The following is a 27,960-nucleotide window of genomic DNA, read 5'->3' on the forward strand; positions in this document are numbered from 1 at the left end:
GAGCAGTGAATGGCCACAGAATTTCAGAGGGTATTGCTCTCTCGCCATCCATACCATGCGTTTTTTTCAGGGGGAAGTTATGAATGCAGACCAGGATGTCCGCCGGAGGTACATGAGACTGCTTCAGCGGTGCCACCCTGTGCACCCTGTCTATGCATACCTCCCTGTCTGAGGCCTCCCCTAGTATCTGGAGGAAGAGAGCCCCGACGTACGTTGAGATGTCCTCCTCTTTGGGCCTCTTTGGTCCTCCCCGGATACGAATGTTGTTCCACCTTGAGCAGTTCTCCAGGTCCTCCGAAAGGGCCTGGAGTCCGATTTGTTGCTCTTGTAGCTGGATTATTTATTGCTGGAGTTGCTCATTCTACTCATCTCTGCTATTCTTGTGCTCTTCCAGGACGGCCACTCTCACCAACCTCCTCCAACTTGCGTTGCATCTCCTTCAGGTCCTGTGACAATTCCCTCTTCACTTCCTGTAGTTCCACACTAAGTGATGTAAAGAGACCTTCAAGGCCCTTGCTCCCGGATTGTCCGGGGTGCTTCGTGAGCCCTTGGGGGGGAGGGGGGGGAGAGAGAAACCATGCAGTTATTTGCCCCTAAGGGCCACCGGACGAGGGATCACTACGAAGGAGATGGAGAGGCGCAGTTGTCCGCTTTATCGGTCAGCCTTCTTGGCTCAGCCCCCACAACTCTCTTTTAAAAGTAGATGGATTCAGAGCTGCTGGGCCCCTTCAAGAAACTCGATGTGTTTGTGCAGTTTGGAGGGTTTATGCAGACTGTCTGAAGCTATAATTCTATAATCCTCAATCCAGTCAAAGAGCCTGTGCTATGCTTCTCCTTTAGAACAATTGTATTAATTAATGTGGACACAAAAAATCACTTTAATCATAACCATGCAGTCAGAGAACATATGCCTATATTTAACAGACCAGTATCAGGCTGGTTGGTAATCTGTATTCTTGTGACCACACCATAAAGGCTCTGCATCTTTTAAACTAGATGAGGTACATGGGGTGACGAGCAGGCTGCTTTGTGGACGCTGAGAAAGCTTTTCTCCTTATAGACTGTTCTATACCACCATGGGTCCTACTCAAGGTAGCATGTGTTTTTTTGCGAGTTAAACCTCTTCAAAGGGTTGAGTTTTAATGAATGATAAACTCACACAGAAGATTAGAAAGGGGCACAAAGCAACCATTCTTCCTTGTAATTTACAATGGTGGTGTAGTGTTTGGCAGCAATTGTACAGTGTAAGATGTTAATGTAATAATGTAAAGGGTAGGAAATGGTTGAACATATCAACCCTCCAATGACAGTTTTCCCCTTCCCACCTCAACCCAGGCATTAAAAATGACATCCTGCCTTTTGATTTATTTACAGCAGTAACGGATCACTTCACATATACTTATTATATTTCGTGCCTAAAAAAGGCTGTAGTGCAAAAACGGCAAAGAGGTGAAAGGAATACTTGAATTAATGTCAGCCACTGGTGCTTTACAGTCCATTGTTTTTCTGCGAGACAGACTAGCTGTATGCAAATCAGTCTTGGTCCTGTTCAAATTCACTAACAAAGCCCATTAAGGCGCAACCCAGTCTGAGGTTCCATTGCTTAGTAGTTAATTCTGAATTGTTCCAATGGGAGCAGGACAGAAACAGATTTGCATGGAGTTGGGTGCTGTAATGGCACAGTGAGCAAAAAAACAGATCTTCTTGGAAAACTTACAGCAGTTACTTTTGTTGAGATTAATTCATGTGTTCCACACTTCACTTTTTTTTATTTTTAACATTTCTCACTGTTGTCCAGTCTGTGTTGGCCCAAATGTTTTAGCAACCCAGTTGCAAGTCTTCCTGAAATCATGATACATAGTTAGCTCTTTGGCAATGACTAGTTCCCGGCACCTTTCCTGCCTGTTCATATGAACCTGGATTTTACTCTTGCATTAGATATTGTTACAATCAGGAAGTGCAGGGTGTAGAATGACAGTGGGTCTGTTTAAGGTAAGACAAGTGAAGCGATGTGTAGGCATGTTTGAGGTTGCAGAAAGTAAAATTAACACAGTGTTTTTGATTGATTTGCATTAGGACTTGAGCTCAGAAATTTAGTCGAGGTTTCAATGTGGGTTTTTTTTTGGCATGGTTACCCCCACGTTTTTCCGGCTGTCAATGTATTTTGACTGTGTTCACTGGGATCCTGCTAACCAGGACCCCAGTGACACACTCTCTCCCCTAAATTTGGTTGCTTAGGACTTAGCACACCCCACAATAACATACTGCTGCCCCCCCATGTTAGTCCCTAGTATATGGTACCTAGGTACCCAGGGCATTGGGGCACTAGGGGTTCCCCATGGGCTGCAGCAATATTATGCCATCCATGGGAGCCCATGCAAAATGTATTTGCAGGCCTGCCATTGCAGCCTGCGTAAAAAGGAGCATGCACCCTTTCACTACAGGTCACTGCAAGTCACCCCTATGGCAGGCCCTCCTAGCCCAGAGGGCAGGGTGTAAGTACCTGGGTGTGAGGGCACGCCTGCATGAGCAGAGGTGCCCCTACGAACTCCAGCTCCATTTTCCTGGACTTTGTAAGTGCAGGGAAGCCATTTTACCCGTGTGCTGAACACAAGCGCCTGTGTCCAGCTACATAATGGTAACTCTGGGCATGTTTGGTATCAAACATGTCGGAATCATACCCACTACTGTTGCCAGTATTGGTTGTATGTTTCCATGCACTCTGGGGGCTCCTTGCAGCCCGCGCTGCTGCCACCCCATAGACAGGTTTCTGCCCTCCTGCTGCTTAGCCTGCTAAGGCAGAAAAAAGGATTTCCTTTGGGAGTGGGAGGTAACACACTCTCCCTTTGAAAATAAATGTTACATGGCTTGGGATGGATAGCCTCCCCAAGCCACTGGTATGCTTTGAAGGGTACATTAGGTGCCGTCATTGCATAAACTGGATTGCACCAGTCCAGGGACCCCCGGTCCCTGTTCTGGTGTAAAACTGGACAATGGAAAGGGGAGTAGCCACTCCTCTGTCCATCACCACCTCAGGGGTGGTGCCCAGAGCTCCTCCAGGTGGCCACTTGATTATGCCATCTTGAATCTTGTTACTGGGTGTCAATCTATCAGGATTTGAAAAATCGCAGCTAATCACCCGACAAGTATCCACGCGCTTTCAGGTCCCAGGGGCTCATTTGAACACCCAGATCATGAGGTCCCTTCAGAATTCCAGAAGTGAGTTAATCTGCATGGGAAGGCGCGTGTTGATTGTTGTAGCGTTTTGCGTGGCGTGGGCCTGCTTGAACAGCGCAGCATGCATGAATCACCCTGACACGTGTAATGAGTTATTAGCTGCGATTTTTCAAATCCTGATAGATTGACACCCAGTAACTCACCCCGAGATGCTGCACACTTCGTCGTTGGTCCACTCCCATGTAGCCAGCGAGAGAATGGGAGAAAACAAGACCAGAAGCCTCAATCAGAGTGAGAAAGCATAGCTTCATTTAGCTATATCCATGTGTTAGTCCTTCATTTTGGACTACAAATTTGAAGTTGGAGAGTGTTTAATCCAGCCTGTAAGGGATATCTAAGTTCTTTCATATCTAAGGCAGATTACAAGATGTACGTATGCCAATTATACTGAATCATAAAGTCCTGATGAAGGTGTATTTATATTTTTCTTCACTCACCGAAACGCGCGTCGGCTTGTAAATTGGCATGTCTTGAACATTGGCATGAAGTGTTTGAAATTGGCAAATTTGAAGCCCTGACCAGGATTGGCTACCATCAGGCCTGTAACACGAGAATTTGAATCAGGAAATTATAACCTAGAATTGGCTGTTATTATGTTGAATTTTATACAATCCAAACTACAACGCATAATTGTAGCATCAAAGCAGTAACTTTATTGTGCTGTTTAAATATCCTCTCATGTATGAGGCGGTTGTAAATTTGTATGTATACTATTTTGTGATTTTGTTGGTTCTGTGTTATTTGTTTATTTTTGCGTATTTACTGGTATGTTATTTATGTTTTCATATATGTATGTTTCATTTAGGGTAGGGGGTTGTATTATATTTTTTTGGTTGATTCTATGTTGATTATATTATGTGCGAACTGAATGTTTAATTAGCTATAATAAATATCTAAATTGAAATATATTGTATGTTGTATATTTGAATTTAAGATTTCCATTCCTATGTTTGCTATGTTAATGGAGAGTAAACTACGTTATACTCATAGTATTGCTTCCCTGTGTGTTACTCTCTGTATCTAGCTCAGGGACCCTGTTTAGATACGAGGATTTGCCCTCTTCCATGAGGATCCATCTTTGGTTTCTTCCAGTCTTCCTTGGGTCTTGCACAGTCCTTTCCCAAAGTATACCTATGGGCGTGGGGGAAACTAGGTACTTACCTCTTCTCTCCTGGTGGTTGGGGGGGGGGGGGGGCGCACCCTGGTACTTACCTTTTGGGGTTCTCAGTCCCTCCAGCTCCCCTCTACAGATTCCACTTCCTTGGGCGTGTAACAGCCTTTCGCATTCCACTTACGTAGTATATGGTTTGGCCTCCCCCTAGTGTCTTCACTATTTTCTATTGTTTTACTGTTAGCTGTTGCTTCTAATGCTAGTCACTGACTTCTAATATGTATATTAGCGTGTTAACTCTATTCCTAGTGGAGTATTGCCTATAAAGTACCTTTATTTTTGTAACACTTTGTGGTTCTTTCATGTGTGAAGGTGCTGTGTGACTGTAGTGGTACTGCATAAGCTTTGCATGTCTCTTAAATAAGTTTTTGCTGCTCATCCACAGCTACCTCTAGAGAGCCCTGGCTTCATAGACACTGTCTACACCTCACTAATAGGTGATACCGGGACCTGGTATAAGGTATAGGTGCTTAACACACACCAGGCCACAGTGGGGGGTTAGGAATCTGCTGAGAAACGTGTTAAGATTTGGCAGATCTAGTTCTTGATCTCACTCAGTTAGAGACATAACACCCGACCCCGATCTCTTAAATGGTAGTTTATTGAAGTGTGTGGAATAACTATTTAAAACGGGGTCTCTCAAAAGAACAGTGGGAATCCCTGCAAAGCAGAATCAATCTCTCAGATCTATGATCAACACAGGATGTGAATCTTAAAGCACTGACTTCTTTAACAGTGTTGCATAATCTGCAACATCTGTGATAATTTGAAGTTTAATGTAATAAAACAGAATGTTTTAACTGTTAATGCTTTGTTTCAGGTTGTCTTGACACATTGGCTGCTATGCAGGACTTAAAAATGGGAGTGGCAAGTGCGGAGGAGGAAACTCAGGCCGTTTTGAAAGTTTATTCAAAGGAGGATTACAGCGTTGTAAATCGATTTGAAAGTATGATTTGTTTGCACATAAGTAGATTTTCTGTGATATGTAATGCTGTAGAGACTAGATTCATAGCACATATTTCCTAATGACTACGTTTGCCATTTCAAATAGATATACGCTTCTTATATCATAATTTCATAATGATTGCTTGTCACTTTGAATTAATTTTCACCTCCTGCATTCCGGTATCCAAAATGGAGATATTCAAATTTCTCTGTGCCAAATTAATATTCTTTCAGTTCATATAGGACTCTTAACTCTTCTTTAAATGCCTTTATGATCTAGCGTACTTCTTATTTCCCAAAATTTATCATGAAAACTTCCTTATTTGAATAAATGTTGTGAATTCTCTTATGTTTTACAAATCTGAAGCTGACCTTGTTTTTATCCACTAAAAATACTCCCTTGTTTTTCAAATGCAACCATCTAAAGCCTTACATGTAATATTTTTCATTTAGGTCATGGAGGTGGCTGGGGCTACTCTGCACATTCTGTAGAGGCCATTCGTTTCTGTGCTGATGCTGACATTTTGCTTGGAGGTTTAGGACTCTTTGGTGGTAGAGGGGAATACACTGCTAAGATCAAGGTAAGGTGATTACCATTTTTATGCTGAATTATTCTATCTTTTTAAATCTGACTGCCAACTCTTGAATCGTAAAAACATCCCAGATTCAATCATGATAATAACGCTTCCTAGGAGTCATCTTTAATTTTCTAGTTTGTGTTGCCTTGTAGTGGTTGTGTAACATCCATGCTTAAGCCTTACCTCTGGTGTGCTATGAGAGAATACCAGATCAACAGTGTTTGGCTTTTCCTGATAAATCCATCTTTTTCACTTTCATGCAGCTCAAATTCTTCAATGTAATGTCCCTTTTTAAAATGTTTTATTGTTCTTTTTAGTAAATGTAAGGAAATGCCTCCTTGGCATGGTTGCCCCCTGACTTTTTGCCTTTGCTGATGCTATGTTTACAATTGAAAGTGTGCTGAGGCCTGCTAACCAGGCCCCAGCACCAGTGTTCTTTCCCTAACCTGTACTTTTGTATCCACAATTGGCAGACCCTGGCATCCAGATAAGTCCCTTGTAACTGGTACTTCTAGTACCAAGGGCCCTGATGCCAAGGAAGGTCTCTAAGGGCTGCAGCATGTCTTATGCCACCCTGGAGACCTCTCACTCAGCACAGACACACTGCTTGCCAGCTTGTGTGTGCTAGTGAGAACAAAACGAGTAAGTCGACATGGCACTCCCCTCAGGGTGCCATGCCAGCCTCTCACTGCCTATGCAGTGTAGGTAAGACACCCCTCTAGCAGGCCTTACAGCCCTAAGGCAGGGTGCACTATACCATAGGTGAGGGTACCAGTGCAGGAGCATGGTACCCCTACAGTGTCTAAACAAAACCTTAGACATTGTAAGTGCAGGGTAGCCATAAGAGTATATGGTCTGGGAGTCTGTCAAACACGAACTCCACAGCACCATAATGGCTACACTGAAAACTGGGAAGTTTGGTATCAAACTTCTCAGCACAATAAATGCACACTGATGCCAGTGTACATTTTATTGTAAAATACACCCCAGAGGGCACCTTAGAGGTGCCCCCTGAAACTTAACCGACTATCTGTGTAGGCTGACTAGTTTTAGCAGCCTGCCACAAACCGAGACATGTTGCTGGCCCCATGGGGAGAGTGCCTTTGTCACTCTGAGGCCAGTAACAAAGCCTGCACTGGGTGGAGATGCTAACACCTCCCCCAGGCAGGAATTGTCACACCTGGCGGTGAGCCTCAAAGGCTCACCTCCTTTGTGCCAACCCAGCAGGACACTCCAGCTAGTGGAGTTGCCCGCCCCCTCCGGCCAGGCCCCACTTTTGGCGGCAAGGCCGGAGAAGATAATGAGAAAAACAAGGAGGAGTCACTGACCAGTCAGGACAGCCCCTAAGGTGTCCTGAGCTGAGGTGACTCTAACTTTTAGAAATCCTCCATCTTGCAGATGGAGGATTCCCCCAATAGGGTTAGGAATGTGACCCCCTCCCCTTGGGAGGAGGCACAAAGAGGGTGTACCCACCCTCAGGGCTAGTAGCCATTGGCTACTAACCCCCCAGACCTAAACACGCCCTTAAATTTAGTATTTAAGGGCTACCCTGAACCCTAGAAAATTAGATTCCTGCAACTACAAGAAGAAGGACTGCCTAGCTGAAAAACCCCTGCAGAGGAAGACCAGAAGACGACAACTGCCTTGGCTCCAGAAACTCACCGGCCTGTCTCCTGCCTTCCAAAGATCCTGCTCCAGCGACGCCTTCCGAAGGGACCAGCGACCTCGACATCCTCTGAGGACTGCCCCTGCTTCGAAAAGACAAGAAACTCCCGAGGACAGCGGACCTGCTCCAAGAAAAGCTGCAACTTTGTTTCCAGCAGCTTTAAAGATCCCTGCAAGCTCCCCGCAAGAAGCGTGAGACTTGCAACACTGCACCCGGCGACCCCGACTCGGCTGGTGGCGATCCAACACCTCAGGAGGGACCCCAGGACTACTCTGATACTGTGAGTACCAAAACCTGTCCCCCCTGAGCCCCCACAGCGCCGCCTGCAGAGGGAATCCCGAGGCTTCCCCTGACCGCGACTCTTTGAACCTAAAGTCCCGACGCCTGGGAGAGACCCTGCACCCGCAGCCCCCAGGACCTGAAGGACCGGACTTTCACTGGAGAAGTGACCCCCAGGAGTCCCTCTCCCTTGCCCAAGTGGAGGTTTCCCCGAGGAACCCCCCCTTGCCTGCCTGCAGCGCTGAAGAGATCCCGAGATCTCTCATAGACTAACATTGCGAACCCGACGCTTGTTTCTACACTGCACCCGGCCGCCCCCGCGCCGCTGAGGGTGAAATTTCTGTGTGGACTTGTGTCCCCCCCGGTGCCCTACAAAACCCCCCTGGTCTGCCCTCCGAAGACGCGGGTACTTACCTGCAAGCAGACCGGAACCGGGGCACCCCCTTCTCTCCATTCTAGCCTATGTGTTTTGGGCACCACTTTGAACTCTGCACCTGACCGGCCCTGAGCTGCTGGTGTGGTGACTTTGGGGTTGCTCTGAACCCCCAACGGTGGGCTACCTTGGACCAAGAACTGAACCCTGTAAGTGTCTTACTTACCTGGTAAAACTAACAAAAACTTACCTCCCCCAGGAACTGTGAAAATTGCACTAAGTGTCCACTTTTAAAACAGCTATTTGTCAATAACTTGAAAAGTATACATGCAATTTTTATGATTTAAAGTTCCTAAAGTACTTACCTGCAATACCTTTCAAATGAGATATTACATGTAGAATTTGAACCTGTGGTTCTTAAAATAAACTAAGAAAAGATATTTTTCTATATAAAAACCTATTGGCTGGATTTGTCTCTGAGTGGGTGTACCTCATTTATTGTCTATGTGTATGTACAACAAATGCTTAACACTACTCCTTGGATAAGCCTACTGCTCGACCACACTACCACAAAATAGAGCATTAGTATTATCTATTTTTACCACTATTTTACCTCTAAGGGGAACCCTTGGACTCTGTGCCTGCTATTCCTTACTTTGAAATAGCACATACAGAGCCAACTTCCTACATTGGTGGATCAGCGGTGGGGTACAAGACTTTGCATTTGCTGGACTACTCAGCCAATACCTGATCACACGACAAATTCCAAAATTGTCATTAGAAATTGATTTTTGCAATTTGAAAAGTTTTCTAAATTCTTAAAAGACCTGCTAGGGCCTTGTGTTAGATCCTGTTTAGCATCTCTTTTAGAGTTTAAAAGTTTGTAAAAGTTTGAATTAGATTCTAGAACCAGTTGTAGATTCTTAAAAAGTATTCCAACTTTTAGAAGCAAAATGTCTAGCACAGATGTGACTGTGGTGGAACTCGACACCACACCTTACCTCCATCTTAAGATGAGGGAGCTAAGGTCACTCTGTAAAATAAAGAAAATAACAATGGGCCCCAAACCTACCAAAATACAGCTCCAGGAGCTTTTGGCAGAGTTTGAAAAGGCCAACCCCTCTGAGGGTGGCAACTCAGAGGAAGAGGATAGTGACTTGGAGGAAAATTCCCCCCTACCAGTCCTATCTAGGGAGAACAGGGTCCCTCAAACCCTGACTCCAAAAATAATAGTCAGAGATGCTGGTTCCCTCACAGGAGAGACCAACACCTCTGAAATCACTGAGGATAACCCCAGTGAAGAGGACATCCAGTTAGCCAGGATGGCCAAAAGATTGGCTTTGGAAAGACAGATCCTAGCCATAGAGAGGGAAAGACAAGAGATGGGCCTAGGACCCATCAATGGTGGCAGCAACATAAATAGGGTCAGAGATTCTCCTGACATGTTGAAAATCCCTAAAGGGATTGTAACTAAATATGAAGATGGTGATGACATCACCAAATGGTTCACAGCTTTTGAGAGGGCTTGTGTAACCAGAAAAGTGAACAGATCTCACTGGGGTGCTCTCCTTTGGGAAATGTTCACAGGAAAGTGTAGGGATAGACTCCTCACACTCTCTGGACAAGATGCAGAATCTTATGACCTCATGAAGGGTACCCTGATTGAGGGCTTTGGATTCTCCACTGAGGAGTATAGGATTAGATTCAGGGGGGCTCAAAAATCCTCGAGCCAGACCTGGGTTGACTTTGTAGACTACTCAGTGAAAACACTAGATGGTTGGATTCAAGGCAGTGGTGTAAGTAATTATGATGGGCTGTACAATTTATTTGTGAAAGAACACCTGTTAAGTAATTGTTTCAATGATAAACTGCATCAGCATCTGGTAGACCTAGGACCAATTTCTCCCCAAGAATTGGGAAAGAAGGCGGACCATTGGGTCAAGACAAGGGTGTCCAAGACTTCAACAGGGGGTGACCAAAAGAAAGGGGTCACAAAGACTCCCCAGGGGAAGGGTGATGAGACAACCAAAACTAAAAATAGTAAAGAGTCTTCTACAGGCCCCCAAAAACCTGCACAGGAGGGTGGGCCCAGAGCCTCTTCACAAAACAATGGGTACAAGGGTAAAAACTTTGATCCCAAAAAGGCCTGGTGTCATAGCTGTAAACAGCATGGACACCAAACTGGAGACAAGGCCTGTCCCAAGAAAGGTTCCCCTCCAAACTCCCATCCAGGTAACACTGGTATGGCTAGTCTCCAAGTGGGATCAACAGTGTGCCCAGAGCAAATCAGGGTCCACACTGAAGCTACTCTAGTTTCTGAGGGTGGGGTGGATTTAGCCACACTAGCTGTCTGGCCGCCTAACATGCAAAAATACAGACAGCAACTCTTAATTAATGGGACTAGAATAGAGGGCCTGAGGGATACAGGTGCCAGTGTCACCATGGTGACAGAGAAACTGGTTTCCCCTGGCCAATACCTGACTGGAAAAACTTACACAGTCACCAACGCTGACAATCAGAGAAAAGTACATCCCATGGCAATGGTTACTTTAGAATGGGGAGGGGTCAATGGCCTGAAACAGGTGGTGGTCTCCTCAAATATCCCAGTGGACTGTCTGCTTGGAAATGACCTGGAGTCCTCAGCATGGGCTGAGGTAGAACTAAAAACCCATGCAGCAATGCTGGGTATCCCTGAACTGGTGTGTGTGAAAACAAGAGCACAGTGCAAGGCACAGGGTGAACAAGTAGAGCTGGAGTCTGGAAGAATGGCCCAGCCTACCAAGAGAACAGGAAAGTCAGTTGGGAAACCAACTGCAACACAGCAAAACAAAAGGAACCTCTCTTCTCAGGAAGAAGGTCTGCCCTCTGAGGGAACTGAGCCTTTGGAGCTTGAACCTTATCAGGTTGAGCTCTTAGGCCCAGGGGGACCCTCAAGGGAGGAGCTGTGTAAGGGACAAGAAACCTGTCCCTCTCTTGAAGGCCTTAGGCAGCAAGCTGCTGAAGAGTCCAAAGGCAAGAAAAATGGAACACATAGGGTCTATTGGGAAGATGGGCTCCTGTACACTGAGGCCAGAGACCCCAAACCTGGTGCCACTAGGAGAGTGGTAGTGCCTCAGCTGTTCAGGAAGTTCATCCTAACATTGGCCCATGACATTCCCCTTGCTGGACATTTGGGACAAACCAAGACGTGGGAGAGGTTAGTCAACCACTTCTACTGGCCCAATATGTCCAACATGGTTAAGGAGTTTTGCCTCTCCTGCCCCACCTGTCAAGCCAGTGGTAAGACAGGTGGGCATCCAAAGGCCCCCCTCATTCCACTTCCAGTGGTGGGGGTTCCCTTTGAAAGAGTGGGTGTGGACATAGTTGGTCCACTAGAACCTCCCACAGCCTCAGGAAATATGTATATCCTGGTAGTAGTGGATCATGCTACCAGGTATCCTGAAGCTATTCCCCTTAGGTCGACTACTGCCCCTGCAGTAGCCAAGGCCCTCATTGGTATCTTTACCAGAGTGGGTTTCCCTAAGGAGGTGGTGTCTGACAGAGGTACCAACTTCATGTCAGCATACCTAAAGCACATGTGGAATGAGTGTGGAGTGACTTATAAATTCACTACACCATACCATCCACAAACTAATGGCTTGGTTGAGAGATTCAACAAGACATTAAAAGGCATGATCATGGGGCTCCCAGAAAAGCTCAAAAGGAGATGGGATGTCCTCTTGCCATGTCTGCTTTTCGCTTACAGAGAGGTACCACAGAAGGGAGTAGGGTTCTCACCCTTTGAACTTCTGTTTGGTCATCCTGTAAGGGGACCACTTGCTCTTGTTAAAGAAGGCTGGGAGAGACCTCTCCATGAGCCAAAACAAGACATAGTGGACTATGTACTTGGCCTTCGCTCTAGAATGGCAGAGTACATGGAAAAGGCAACCAAAAACCTTGAGGCCAGCCAACAGCTCCAGAAGTTTTGGTATGACCAAAAGGCTGCACTGGTTGAGTTCCAACCAGGGCAGAAAGTCTGGGTTCTGGAGCCTGTGGCTCCCAGGGCACTCCAGGACAAATGGAGTGGCCCTTACCCAGTACTAGAAAGGAAGAGTCAGGTCACCTACCTGGTGGACCTGGGCACAAGCAGGAGCCCCAAGAGGGTGATCCATGTGAACCGCCTTAAGCTCTTCCATGACAGGGCTGATGTGAATCTGTTAATGGTAACAGATGAGGATCAGGAGGCAGAGAGTGAACCTCTCCCTGATCTTCTGTCATCAGACCCAAAAGATGGCACAGTAGATGGAGTGATCTACTCAGACACCCTCTCTGGCCAACAGCAAGCTGATTGTAGGAGAGTCCTACAACAGTTTCCTGAGCTGTTCTCCCTAACCCCTGGTCAGACACACCTGTGTACCCATGATGTGGACACAGGAGACAGCATGCCTGTCAAGAACAAAATCTTCAGACAGTCTGACCATGTTAAGGAAAGCATCAAGGTGGAAGTCCACAAGATGCTGGAATTGGGAGTGATTGAGCGCTCTGACAGCCCCTGGGCTAGCCCAGTGGTCTTAGTCCCCAAACCCCACACCAAAGATGGAAAGAAAGAGATGAGGTTTTGTGTGGACTACAGAGGGCTCAACTCTGTCACCAAGACAGATGCCCATCCAATTCCAAGAGCTGATGAGCTCATTGATAAGTTAGGTGCTGCCAAATTTCTAAGTACCTTTGACTTGACAGCAGGGTACTGGCAAATAAAAATGGCACCTGGAGCAAAAGAAAAGACAGCATTCTCCACACCTGATGGGCATTATCAGTTTACTGTTATGCCCTTTGGTTTAAAGAATGCCCCTGCCACCTTCCAAAGGTTGGTGAATCAAGTCCTTGCTGGCTTGGAGTCCTTTAGCACAGCTTATCTTGATGATATTGCTGTCTTTAGCTCCACCTGGCAGGATCACCTGGTCCACCTGAGGAAGGTTTTGAAGGCTCTGCAATCTGCAGGCCTCTCTATCAAGGCATCCAAATGCCAGATAGGGCAGGGAACTGTGGTTTACTTGGGCCACCTTGTAGGTGGAGGCCAAGTTCAGCCACTTCAACCCAAGATCCAGACTATTCTGGACTGGGTAGCTCCAAAAACCCAGACTCAAGTCAGGGCATTCCTTGGCTTGACTGGGTATTACAGGAGGTTTGTGAAGGGATATGGATCCATTGTGACAGCCCTCACTGAACTCACCTCCAAGAAAATGCCCAAGAAAGTGAACTGGACTGTGGAATGCCAACAGGCCTTTGACACCCTGAAACAGGCAATGTGCTCAGCACCAGTTCTCAAAGCTCCAGATTATTCTAAGCAGTTCATTGTGCAGACTGATGCCTCTGAACATGGGATAGGGGCAGTTTTGTCCCAAACAAATGATGATGGCCTTGACCAGCCTGTTGCTTTCATTAGCAGGAGGTTACTCCCCAGGGAGCAGCGTTGGAGTGCCATTGAGAGGGAGGCCTTTGCTGTGGTTTGGTCCCTGAAGAAGCTGAGACCATACCTCTTTGGGACTCACTTCCTAGTTCAAACTGACCACAGACCTCTCAAATGGCTGATGCAAATGAAAGGTGAAAATCCTAAACTGTTGAGGTGGTCCATCTCCCTACAGGGAATGGACTTTATAGTGGAACACAGACCTGGGACTGCCCATGCCAATGCAGATGGCCTTTCCAGGTTCTTCCACTTAGAAAATGAAGACTCTCTTGGGAAAGGTTAGTCTCATCCTCTTTCGTTTGGGGGGGGGTTGTGTAAGGAAATGCCTCCTTGGCATGGTTGCCCCCTGACTTTTTGCCTTTGCTGATGCTATGTTTACAATTGAAAGTGTGCTGAGGCCTGCTAACCAGGCCCCAGCACCAGTGTTCTTTCCCTAACCTGTACTTTTGTATCCACAATTTGCAGACCCTGGCATCCAGATAAGTCCCTTGTAACTGGTACTTCTAGTACCAAGGGCCCTGATGCCAAGGAAGGTCTCTAAGGGCTGCAGCATGTCTTATGCCACCCTGGAGACCTCTCACTCAGCACAGACACACTGCTTGCCAGCTTGTGTGTGCTAGTGAGAACAAAACGAGTAAGTCGACATGGCACTCCCCTCAGGGTGCCATGCCAGCCTCTCACTGCCTATGCAGTGTAGGTAAGACACCCCTCTAGCAGGCCTTACAGCCCTAAGGCAGGGTGCACTATACCATAGGTGAGGGTACCAGTGCAGGAGCATGGTACCCCTACAGTGTCTAAACAAAACCTTAGACATTGTAAGTGCAGGGTAGCCATAAGAGTATATGGTCTGGGAGTCTGTCAAACACGAACTCCACAGCACCATAATGGCTACACTGAAAACTGGGAAGTTTGGTATCAAACTTCTCAGCACAATAAATGCACACTGATGCCAGTGTACATTTTATTGTAAAATACACCCCAGAGGGCACCTTAGAGGTGCCCCCTGAAACTTAACCGACTATCTGTGTAGGCTGACTAGTTTTAGCAGCCTGCCACAAACCGAGACATGTTGCTGGCCCCATGGGGAGAGTGCCTTTGTCACTCTGAGGCCAGTAACAAAGCCTGCACTGGGTGGAGATGCTAACACCTCCCCCAGGCAGGAATTGTCACACCTGGCGGTGAGCCTCAAAGGCTCACCTCCTTTGTGCCAACCCAGCAGGACACTCCAGCTAGTGGAGTTGCCCGCCCCCTCCGGCCAGGCCCCACTTTTGGCGGCAAGGCCGGAGAAGATAATGAGAAAAACAAGGAGGAGTCACTGACCAGTCAGGACAGCCCCTAAGGTGTCCTGAGCTGAGGTGACTCTAACTTTTAGAAATCCTCCATCTTGCAGATGGAGGATTCCCCCAATAGGGTTAGGAATGTGACCCCCTCCCCTTGGGAGGAGGCACAAAGAGGGTGTACCCACCCTCAGGGCTAGTAGCCATTGGCTACTAACCCCCCAGACCTAAACACGCCCTTAAATTTAGTATTTAAGGGCTACCCTGAACCCTAGAAAATTAGATTCCTGCAACTACAAGAAGAAGGACTGCCTAGCTGAAAAACCCCTGCAGAGGAAGACCAGAAGACGACAACTGCCTTGGCTCCAGAAACTCACCGGCCTGTCTCCTGCCTTCCAAAGATCCTGCTCCAGCGACGCCTTCCGAAGGGACCAGCGACCTCGACATCCTCTGAGGACTGCCCCTGCTTCGAAAAGACAAGAAACTCCCGAGGACAGCGGACCTGCTCCAAGAAAAGCTGCAACTTTGTTTCCAGCAGCTTTAAAGATCCCTGCAAGCTCCCCGCAAGAAGCGTGAGACTTGCAACACTGCACCCGGCGACCCCGACTCGGCTGGTGGCGATCCAACACCTCAGGAGGGACCCCAGGACTACTCTGATACTGTGAGTACCAAAACCTGTCCCCCCTGAGCCCCCACAGCGCCGCCTGCAGAGGGAATCCCGAGGCTTCCCCTGACCGCGACTCTTTGAACCTAAAGTCCCGACGCCTGGGAGAGACCCTGCACCCGCAGCCCCCAGGACCTGAAGGACCGGACTTTCACTGGAGAAGTGACCCCCAGGAGTCCCTCTCCCTTGCCCAAGTGGAGGTTTCCCCTAGGAACCCCCCCCTTGCCTGCCTGCAGCGCTGAAGAGATCCCGAGATCTCTCATAGACTAACATTGCGAACCCGACGCTTGTTTCTACACTGCACCCGGCCGCCCCCGCGCCGCTGAGGGTGAAATTTCTGTGTGGACTTGTGTCCCCCCCGGTGCCCTACAAAACCCCCCTGGTCTGCCCTCCGAAGACGCGGGTACTTACCTGCAAGCAGACCGGAACCGGGGCACCCCCTTCTCTCCATTCTAGCCTATGTGTTTTGGGCACCACTTTGAACTCTGCACCTGACCGGCCCTGAGCTGCTGGTGTGGTGACTTTGGGGTTGCTCTGAACCCCCAACGGTGGGCTACCTTGGACCAAGAACTGAACCCTGTAAGTGTCTTACTTACCTGGTAAAACTAACAAAAACTTACCTCCCCCAGGAACTGTGAAAATTGCACTAAGTGTCCACTTTTAAAACAGCTATTTGTCAATAACTTGAAAAGTATACATGCAATTTTTATGATTTAAAGTTCCTAAAGTACTTACCTGCAATACCTTTCAAATGAGATATTACATGTAGAATTTGAACCTGTGGTTCTTAAAATAAACTAAGAAAAGATATTTTTCTATATAAAAACCTATTGGCTGGATTTGTCTCTGAGTGGGTGTACCTCATTTATTGTCTATGTGTATGTACAACAAATGCTTAACACTACTCCTTGGATAAGCCTACTGCTCGACCACACTACCACAAAATAGAGCATTAGTATTATCTATTTTTACCACTATTTTACCTCTAAGGGGAACCCTTGGACTCTGTGCCTGCTATTCCTTACTTTGAAATAGCACATACAGAGCCAACTTCCTACAGTAAACAAATGCAAATCAACAATAGGCTCATAGGTGCTTGGTACAAACAAGTATGTTAAAGGTCCGCACATTAGACTTATCAATGAACATCAATTTGTGGCAACAGTCTTAGATGACATCATATGTTACAGACTTATTGCAGTTGTTTTTCCATCCACTCTTACTTTACTGCATTTTTTGCAGGCGATCTCTTCTCAAGTGGATGAATATTTCCATAGCTATCACAAGTCTGTTCATCTAGAAGTATTCTGATCAGGGCTGATATTACTGTCTCATATTCTCTTAACTCGTCACCATCAGAAACAAGGAATAGGGAATAGGTTTATGCTTTTTATACTTGGAAGAGTCTTGTGAGGAGGGGGGTGTTTTGAAAACTCAGTGTTACATGTTATGTAACACTTTCATTTTTTTTAGTCTAAAGTTAGATCAGATGGCTACTTCTTGTGGTTGCATTAGAACCTCCTCCCAGCTCCCAACTTAGATTAACCTATAGCCTCTCAATTCCTCACGAAGCCCTTGCATGCTGTTAGGAAGATTGTTTGATTTAGTCCTATAGTTGTTTGAGACTGCGCTTATCTCCTTCTCCTTTAAGACCATTGCTTTAAGGAGCAAGTGGTCCTGAACCTCCACTCAGATTATACCATGATTTTCTATAGCTTATCGGATCGGTGAGTGTGTGAAGTACTCAGAAATGACTAATTTACATTGTTTGTAATTCCACGATGCTTTATATACAAGTGGGCACCATTAATTTAGCGAAATGGGTAAGATTCCCATGTTCAATAGCCCACTTATTTGGCTTCTTCTTAAATGACAGTGATTTTACATAATTTCTTTGTTAATTTCATATCTCCTCCTGTCACCCATAGTAAAAAAAAAAAAGTGTGTTAAAAGCATTAAACAGAGGGACTTGGGCTGTTCCTCTTTGTTGATGTGTTTTTACAGCATGTTGATTAAGACGAATTGTGTTAGCTAACCCAATAAGTATTTTCAATGGACATAACTGATAGAAGCATTAACATGCACTCTTTGCAAAGTACTGAGAGAACAGGTGTTGTGAGGTGTAACCCTCTAACAAATACAGTAGGAAGGGGGTTTACATAATGAAAACTATGTCAAACACCATTCATAAGGGCAAGAGCAGTTTGGTGTCCATAGTGTACATTTGTAATTTTATGTTCAGTATTTAGTTGTGTGTGAATTAAAATACTTTTTCTTTTGAAAAGTAACATCACTAGCTGAACATTGTTAATGTATGTTTTATGGAGCCCTGAATTTCTCCCCCAGTAAGCTTCGAACTCCTGTTCTCCCTACCCATAGGGTTGAGAACTTTTGGCATGATCTGCTTAAAGATTTTCATGTGTGGCTAGATGCTAAGTCACAGAGGAGAGGTGTGTCTGGGAGCACTAGGAACCTTAGGGTGAACAAACTAAGACACTCACTGGTGTAATTGGAGCTCAGTTTGGGTCCAGCCGTAAGGTTGCACCCAGGGTACCAGAGATAAAAGAATCCAATTATCACACTGAAGCCCATTAACCCCTGATTACCCCAGGATGCTTCAAAATACTTTAAGAAGTCTCACATGAACTGCAGTGGAGATTGTTATTGAGCAGTGTCTGAGGAGTAATCACTTCACTAATGCCTCCAGCATCCCTAGTGTAGTACGGCAAGCTCCAGCAGGTGCAAAGCAGGGCACCTCAGATTTGAGGTAAGAAAAACATCCGTTTTGGAGAGGAATACTTGTATCCTTTGTGTCACTAATTTTTGGATGACCCTTATGGACAGATTGGGAATGCCTACCTTACATCATTAATTTTGTATAATGCATCCATTAATGAAACAGTTACATGAATTGAAATAAAAGCATATCACATGTGTCTGACTACTTTGAATCAACTTAGATTATTTAATTTAGAGTATCAGAAAACAAAGCATATTGCTTGCTTAGTGTTAGTATAAAATAAAATGTACAGATTGTCACACAAGAGGTACAGTCATTACGAGAAAGGGGTAATTGCTGATTACTTCAGAAAGTTTGTTTCTACAGTTAAATCTATGTGGTTACTGTCTCTCATCCCACTTGACCTCACTGGCCAACCAGCACTATAGTTTCCGTCACAAGGTAAAATAACTACTTTTGTAGGAAACTGTTTGAGGAAGAACCTCAAAAGGATAAAGCATGGCTTTTTTTTTTTCAACTGTTTTTTGGTGCTAGAGAACCTTAAGAAAAGATGCATCTGAAGTGGTTGCATTGGTATAAATTTTACAGGCCCTCACAGATGACTTATGTTGAGCTGTCTCTAACATATCTGTATTTCATGTTTTCTAATAGCATTTTAGTTCCATTTATACTACATAGCCATATTAAAAATAAGCATAATTATGACTTTTGGAACATTTGATTCTTTATCTCACTGAAATATGTATGAAAGCCACAAACAGTCCATATCAAACCATATCGTTCTAGTCTAAAGATCTGTGGAGGAATTTACATTTTTAATGAGGTCGTGTTGTTGCTCTCCCTCGCCCCAAATGTTTTTTGGGTGTTTTTTTTAGGTTGGTCCCCGTTATGTAGAGTGACCATTCCAGTATCTTTTGGTGGTCATACTGGATTTCCATATAAAAATATTTGGGTATTCCTGATTTCTACAGTTTTGTATGTTGTCACACTTTGCAAGGGCAAGCTGCAGTCTCATGAACGCTTTGTCATACTTTGTGAAACCCAGGTCCTCCGTGGTAGTCAACAATGCTATCTGTGGGGTATTCGTAATGTGTCTGCTAAGCACCTTCACTACTGCGCATGCTGTTTTGGCATATTAGTTTGTCCCAGATGTTCTTAATGATGATGCAAATCTCCCTCGTCCTATCAGCCATAGAGGCAAGTGGGAGAGGAGTCATTATTCATATGACCTAACCGTTGTCAGTTGAAATAAAGCTCAGCCTTGCTAATATAGCTATCTTCCTAGGTGCATAAGGACCCCATATCATTCTGTGTCCTCTAATGGTCCAGACCCTATTCTCAGCCCTGCCTGAGGGTTTGAAGTTGTCAGAGTGCGGCTGATTAGTGATTTGTAAGCCTTTGACATCTTTTTGCCCCCTACAACACTGAAGTGCTCAGTTTGTTGGCTAGGCAGGGGCAGAGAGCATGCCTAAGCTGTATATCTGTAGAATAGGGTCAGTAGAAGCCTATGTTCTTCATTCACTGAGCTTGCTGAATGATTTCATGTTATTGTGGATAGTCACTGCCTATAGTCTGTGAGAGTTTGCATAACCAGCCTGTAGGAAACTGTTTTTTTCCGTGTTGCAGTAGTTGCACGTATTGTGCCACCCTCAGGGACCACTCACCTAGCACTTGCAGACTGCGTGTCTTGGTGCAGTTAAAAGTGAAAACAACACATGGCACACAGCCTGTGTGCCATGTCCCTTAACACTGTAATATTTGTAAGTCACCTGTACAGCAGGCCTTACAACCCTAAGGCATGGTGCATTATATTTCAGGCAAGGGTATATCTGCATGAGCAGATATGCCCCAACTATGTCTTTTGTCATTTCCTAGGCATAGTGAGTGTGTATTGGAATTAGGAATTCTGGGACAGGGAGTTGCCCACTCCCCAAAGGAAGTGGTCATCTACGGGGTGTATTGACCCCTAGGGTAAACAGCCCTTTGGCTGCTACCCTTCACTCCCCTCAATTGAGCAATTAGGGGACCACCTGATACTAGGACCTCAGATTCGCTGGACTACAGAAGAAGGACCCAAGGAGATGTGAAAAACAAGAACTGAGGAGCAGCACCTTACTTGGCCACAACCCCGCTGTCCTGCCTGTTGTCCTTGACAGTTGCGCCAAAGGTGACTAGTCCTGCAGCTGTTCTACCTCTAAAAAGTGAGTGAGTGCTGCCAGCACTTCGTGAAGTAACCAGAATCTCCTGTAGTGTAGTGGAGCTGCTTCCCTACAGGCACTAAAGAAGACTCTTGAGGACTCCGGACCAGCAAAACCTGACACCAGATGGCACCACTGCACCTGTGCCAACCCTCCCCCACCCCCTGTTGAAGTGCGCCAACTGTGCCAGCGTGGTCCCCAAGCGCTCCGGAGCCAAAGCCTACCTTGGAGTTGCCAACAGTGGACTTCCCAGTACTGCCTGCAGCCTATTTCTGCAGGCTGCCTCCAACCGAGAGTATCTCGAAACCAGAAGCCAAAAGACACCACTGCTCCCGAGGCCCACAGCCTGAGGGGAAGTGGGCCAACTGTGTCCCTTCGTACCCGAAGATCCCAAGGGTCGAGCCCCTCTTTGGGTTCCCCCCTTACTGGCTGCTCAGTCCTTGCTTGCAGCCTCTTTGACTGGAATGATCTCCATTGAAATGAATGGGACACCTAAAGTCGTAACACACGTCTGCACCCAGACGCCCCAGAGCCACCACTGAGGTAGACTGTTGGTGTGGCATTGGACCTTGCTTGATAGTTACCTAAAGTCCAAAAGAACAGTCTTGCAAGTCATTCCTAAGTACCTGTATCCAGTGTTCGTTTCTTTCCCACAGGATAACATTAGGGCACCCGAGGCTTAAAAGCACCTCTACACCCAGATGCCTCAGTCCCTCACTTTAGGAAGCTGGCTCTTTATGTAGTGGACCAAAATGAGGTACAATGTGAAAAGAGTCCAGACAAACCCCAGAAGTATCACAGAGGCACATATGACTTCCCAAATGCCCTTTTTGGGTAGTGTGGTCGAGCAGTTAGGCATATCAGAGGGTATTTCTAACCATGTAAGGCATGCACACATACAGTAAGTGAGACACACACTCAATAAAGAAATCAGACACAAATGTATATAAATAACACATACTTTTATATAACTATTGATACCAGGATCACCGGAATCAGGTGAGTACTTTTCAATTTAGGAATTCATAGAGTTTTTAAAAGTATACAGTGCATTTTTTAGATGTGGTAATGTTATCCTAAGGAGGTAGAACAAGCACTGCTTACAGGTATGGTACAGCGACTTACAGGACCAGTCTCCTGGACTTAGGGTAAGTATGGGGCAAGGCCCAAGGCCACACCAGCATGTCACCTCAGGTGGCACGGGGGCAGCCAGATTCTGGGGTGCATTTCACCGTCAGGTGTAAGTCTGTGGGGATCAGTCCAGTTACAAAGTTGCTGCAGTGGCAGACTGGAAAATCGCTCTAGTGGAACGCACTGTGGGGAGGCTTGACCCTTGAGGTCCTAGGGCACCTGTGGACACCGCTGGTCCACATTTCCTCAGGCTGTGGGGCGCGGGTGCAATGGTGTCTTCTGGCATCAAGTCCGTCGCTGAAATTCCTTGTGGTTGCAGAGGGGGCGCAGAAATAGTCTGCAGGCGTGGACTAGGGGTCCAGTCCGACCAAACCAACAAGTGGGTTCATGTCTCATGAGGCTGGGAAACATGGGGACACCCTTGGTTCTCTTCTCCTCGGTCCGGCCCAGACTAGTGCAGAGGTGTCCTGAGGGGGTCAGGTCTTGGTCTCCTGGTCACTTTAGGTTGCAAGGGGGAGGGGGGGGGGATCTGCAGAAGCAGGCTGCAGACGCTTTCTCCAAGTCCACAGTGTGCAGACTCAGGGTGGGCTCCGTCTCTGAAGGTCCTGGGGACCATGCAGACACTGTTGGCCCACATCAGCTCGGGGAAGGCAGCTTGTGTGCAATAGTGATGTCTGACGTCGGGTTTTTTGCAGTCCTGGTCCTCTCATTACTTTCATTGGTGCCTGCAGATGTAGGGAAGCAGCACCTCTGCTCCCAGGGAGATCTTCATGGCAATTTGTAGAGCACTGGGCAGGTTCCCCAGGTTCTAGAAAGCTGCAGCTGCGGGACTGGTCTATTGATTCTCAAGGGTCGGGTGCAGCAGGCAGGCTAGCAGAGTTGGCACCTCTCTGTTGTATGGTCCAGCAGGCTTCTTGTCCGCTCCTTCTTTTGTGTCTAGTGAAGATCTGGTATTGGGGATTCCCTAAATACTCAATTTAGGGGGCGTTAAGGGGAGTGAAGGGTAGTAGCCAATAGGCTACTTCAACCTGGGGTCACAACACTCCCTAGATGACCACTTCCTGTTGGGAGTCGGTGTCACACTGCCTAGAGTTCCTAAATTCCACCGAGAAGGTTGGTTCCACTTCAGGCTGGTCACCATAGGGGTGTGCCCAGTCTGGAAGTGTGACCCACCTCCTGCATAGCTGATTTTCCAGCCTGTCCAGGTGCCGGGTGAGGGGGTGGGCATCCTCCATTGGAGAAGGCCAGTTTTGCATACCAAAGGCAGTGGGCTTCTTTGAAGCTCCTGACTAGGAATACAGGACATCCCATGTGGAGGAGTGTGTGACACCCCTACCCGAGCAGGCTTGATTTCTGAGTTCCAAAGAGCACCCTCTTCCCCCTCCCTCCCACCCCAGTCAGATTCTCACCCGTTGGTGGTAGACTGGTTAGAACTGGTCAGGGAAGCTCACCAGCAGTCTGTAAGCTTTCAGGGGGCACTAGAATCAGTGAGGGATTATTAATACGAGACGTTTGATACCAAACATCCCTATTTTCAGTCCAGCCATGATATAGCTGGGGACCTTGTATTGACCAGTGTCCAGTACATGTATTTGAAAAGGCTTTTAACTGTTAACTGTTAACTTATGTCTAAGAATCGACAAAGACATAGCAGGGGCATATTTGATCTTGCAGATATGTCCACACATGTAATATAATGGACCCTACCTTAGGGCTGTGAGGCCTGCTGTAGGGGTGACTTACAAATGTTACATGCAGTGTTTAGGGGATATGGAACACAGGCTGTGTGCAATGTTATGTTTTGACTTTTAGGGAGCTCCTTGTCTGCAGCCTGCAATGGCAGTCTGTATAGGTTGGTGCTGGGACCCTTACTGTGGCACAAGTTGTACTGCAGATATAAGGGGCCCTCTTCAGTACCCATGCCCTAGGTATCAGGGGGACCATTTACTAGGGACTTAAAGAGGTGCTAAAGGGCCTGTCCATTTGGAGATCAAGTGACCAGGGGTCTTTTTTGGGTAAAGGAACACTGGCACTTGGGCCCTGGTTAGCAGAAACGCAGTGCACTTCAGTCAAAGTTGCATCATAAACCAGGCAAAATGTTGGGGAAGTGTACTGCAATCAGAACCCAGCTTCCTACACTCCCAAAATGACCTGTTGGTGCTGCATTGGACTTTGCCCCTACTTATTTAACTTCATAAGAACAGTCCTGTATGTCGTTGCTAAGTGCCCGAATACTGCATGTTTCTTTTCCCATAGGATAACATTAGGGTACCCAATCATAAAAGGCACCCCTGCACCTGGATTCTACAGTGCCTCCCGAAGTAGCCTGTTTTTTTCGTTTTAAATATTTTTATTAACAATTTGCTGTTATACAAATACAGAATGATTTGGTGTGGCAGCTGGTGTTTCCCATGCAGCTCAGGGTGTTACATACTTTGGTCGAATATCACATACTTTCTTTTACCTTTACATCAATTTTAATTGTTTATGGTCTAATTCTGAAGCCCTGTGCATTTACTTGTGCTTCATATGAGAGCTATGCCATCGATCTGATTGTTGTACATCTAAAACAGTCTAACTAAAATTAAACAGGTTAATGGTGCGATGGAACTTGTATGGGCAGGCGGTTCCAGTATCTGAAGTCAACCACTTCTCCGTTACCCTTTGGAGCAGGGTTGGCACTTTTCATGCTATCTGTCCCTTTTTAATCCCAAGACGATAACTCCCTCAAATAATACCTGTTTCCCTCTAACCCCAATCGGTCATTTCTGTGATCTTGGGCCGTGTATCCCATATCTGTCTTCTCTTCCCTTCTAGTGTCTTCTAGGTTCCAAACCCTGGATTCATCCTTCCCTACCCCAGGAATTGTCATTCCCAGCCTCTATCTTGTCCTTTAGTTTTATTTTTGTGTCATTCCCTCTCTAGTTGTGTCCGTACCCCTCAGCATCCCCTCCCATTTTGTCAGTATCTCCTCCCATTCTGGAGCGATGGGGGTCTGGCGGAGTCTACGCTCCTCCTCTCTCTTCAGTATCTGCAGTTCTGCTCTGGCCCACTTCTCTACTTCCACCCCAAGGTAAACAGTCTCCGGTATAAAACCAGAGCCAAGTCCAGAAAACGGCCCCTCACCTTCCCACGTGGGAGTCCCGTTCTAAGACCCAATAGGCACACATTGGGGGATAGGGCCAAATCCCTTTCCAGCAGTTGAGAGAGGTCCGCCAACACATTGCCCCAGCCCTGTCGCAGGTCGGGGCAGCTCCACACCATGTGGTCGAAGTCTGCGTTCACGTCACTCCCGAAGTAACCTGTTGTTGTTGCCTTGGACCTTGCTCCATAGATGATGGGTCCTGTAAGTCGCTGACAAGTTAGCCCCATGGAGTAGATGTCTCTTCCCGCCCCCCCCTCCCTCCCCCCCCCACCTCCATAGGATAGCATTAGCTCTCAAAAACTTTACTGTCATCTTTCGAAACCTGTAAAAAGTCTTAACTCTGAAAGTACCCACCGGATTCCAATCTTGGTATAAACATTTATTTATATAAAAGTATGTTATTTTTTATAAATTAGTGTCAAATTTCTTTGAGTGTGTCTTGCTTACTGTCTTTTTGTATTCAATACATGCTTGGCACTACCTTCTGATATGCCTAACTGCTCGCCCACACTACTACAAGAGAAAGAATTTGGGGTGTCATTTGTGCGTCTGTAATTCCTCTGGGGTTTGCTTGGACTCTTTACAAAGTGTACATCTTTTTGATCCACTATTTAAAGAGCCAGCTTCCTAAACACCCACTATGAGGTCTCTTCATGGATGAGTTCTATTTATAGAATTATTTGGAAGGAGTACAAAACCTCGGCCTACAACCCTGTGGCCAGCAGAAGTAAAATTATGAATGATCAGAAAGGATCAGAAGACCAACCCCCTCCCGCCCTTTACCCACACCCCCTTCACTCATTAGCTCATGACCAGCATACATGTCATGCAAGTACTCACCAAATTAGTTCACTTTAGTAAGTTTCCAATGTAATTTCAGATGATTCGGTGAGTCCATAACTCACACACTACTCCGGTTTCAGCAGTCTCTGTCTGCAGATGTTCACCATGAAAAAGTGTAGTGTAGATTTGTTCCCAAGCATCCATATCTCTCTCTTATGTAGGCTGGGGAGAACCAGGTCCACATAAGCAATTATTTATCATAGTGAGATGAGCAGCTCAGTACAAGAGATGGCGTCTGCCTTGCCATTGATGAACCTCAGTCAATGGTTGAATGTATTTGTAGGAAGTTGGCTCTGTATTTTGTGGTAGTGTGGTCGAGCAGTAGGCTTATCAGAGGGTAGTGTTAAGCATTTGTTGTACACATACAGGCAATAAATGAGGAACACACACTCAAAGACTTTACTCCAGGCCAATAGTTTTTATATAGAAAAATATATTTTCTTAATTTATTTTAAGAACCACAAGTTCAGGATTTGAAGTAAATACATAAAATGCAAGGTACCCCACACAGGTAAGTTAGGAACTTTGAATTAGAGCAATAACATACAGTTTTTGTTAAAATGGCAATAAGCTATTTTAAAAGTAGACAGTGCAAAAATCAACAGTTCCTGGGGGAGGTAAGTATTGGTTAGACTGTGAGGTAAGTAAGACACTTACAAGTCTCAGTTCCTGGGCATAAGCAGTTCACCGTTTGGAGTTCAAGGCAACCCCAAAGTTACCACACCAGCAGCTCAGGGCCAATCAGGTGCAGAGGTCAAAAGGTGCCCAAAACACATAGGCGCCTATGGAGAACAGGGGTGCTCCGGTTCCAGTCTGCCAGCAGGTAAGTACCCACGTCCTCGGGGGGCAGACCAGGGGGGTTTTGTAGAGCACTGGGGGAGTGGGGGGGAGGGGGGGGGGGGCACAAGTAGCCACACAGAACACACCCTCAGCGGCACAGGGGCGGCCGGGTGCAGGGTGCAAAGCAGGCGTTGGGTTTTGTATTGGTTTCAGTGGTGGGACCCGGGGGTCACTCTAGCAGTGCAGGCAGGGCACAGGGGGGCTTCTCGGGCCAGCCACTACCTGGGCTAGGCAGAGGGTCACCTGGGGGTCACTCATGCTCTGAAGTTCGGTTCCTTATGGTCCTGGGTGCTGCGGGTGCAGTGCTTGGTCGAGGCGTCGGGTCCCTTGTTACAGGCAGTTGCGGTCAGTGGTAGCCTCTGGATTTTCTCTGCAGGCATCGCTGTGGGGGCCCAGGGGGGTCGTCTCGGGCTACTCACGGGGTCACAGTCGCCTGGGAGTCCTCCCTGTGGTGTTGGCTCTCTGGATCTCGAGCCGGGGGGCGTCGGGTGCAGAGTGTGAAATCTCACGCTTCCGGCGGGAAGTGTGAGGTCTTTGAAAGTTGTAGAAAAGTTCCAAGTTTGTTGCAGGTTGTTGAGCAGAGCCGCTGCGCACGGGAGTTTCTTGGTCCTGGGGGTCAGGGCAGTCCTCTGAGGCTTCAGAGGTCGCTGGGTCAGCCGGTAGGGCTGGGGCCAAAGCAGTTGTCGTCGTCCGCCGTCTCTGCAGGCTTGTAGGTCAGCAGTCCTTCTTTAGTTCAGGTTGCAGTAATCTGATTTCCTGGGTTCTGGGGTGCCCCAAAATACTAAATTTAGGTGTGTGTTTAGGTCTGGGGGCAGTGGCCAATGGCTACTGTCCTCGAGGGTGGCTACACCCACCTTGTGCCTCCTCCCTGAGGGGAGGGGGCACATCCCTAATCCTATTGGGGGAATCCTCCAGTCTCAAGATGGCGGATTTCTAATGGCAGGGGTCACCTCAGCTCAGGACACCTTAGGGGCTGTCCTGACTGCTGGGTGACAACTTGTTTTCTTAATTATCTCCTCCAGCTTTGCCGCCAAAAGTGGGGGCAGTGGCCGGAGGGGCGGGCATCTCCACTAGCTGGGATGCCCTGGGGTGCTGTAACAAAGGGGGTGAGCCTTTGAGGCTCACCGCCAGGTGTTACAGTTCCTGCGGGGGGAGGTGTGAAGCACCCCCACCCAGTGCAGACTTTGTTCCTGGCCACAGAGTGACAAAGGCACTCTCCTCATGTGGCCAGCAACTCGTCTGGTTGTGGCAGGCTGGCAGAAACTGGTCAGCCCCACACTAGAAGTCGGGTTGGTATTCAGCGGGCATCCCTAAGATGCCATTGGGGTGCATGTTACAATAAATTCCACACTGGCATAAGTGTGCATTTATTGTGCTGAGAAGTTTGATACCAAACTTCACAGATTTCAGTGAAGCCATTATGG

At 46.9% G+C, this 27,960-nt stretch overlaps 1 protein-coding gene across 17 annotated transcripts in view; it reads left to right on the forward strand.

The window, feature by feature from the left end:
- Positions 1-27,960, forward strand: part of MYCBP2 (MYC binding protein 2) — a 1,769,078-nt gene that overhangs the window by 488,060 nt on the left and 1,253,058 nt on the right. For all 17 annotated transcript variants that reach the window (XM_069205243.1, XM_069205245.1, XM_069205247.1 and 14 more), the window contains 2 exons: positions 5,229-5,354; positions 5,807-5,934. In XM_069205243.1, the coding sequence (XP_069061344.1) occupies positions 5,229-5,354; positions 5,807-5,934 (254 nt within the window). The remainder of the gene's footprint in view (positions 1-5,228; positions 5,355-5,806; positions 5,935-27,960) is intronic.

This window comes from Pleurodeles waltl, chromosome 8 (genome assembly GCF_031143425.1).
Source record: "Pleurodeles waltl isolate 20211129_DDA chromosome 8, aPleWal1.hap1.20221129, whole genome shotgun sequence".
Taxonomy (NCBI): Eukaryota; Metazoa; Chordata; class Amphibia; order Caudata; family Salamandridae; genus Pleurodeles; species Pleurodeles waltl.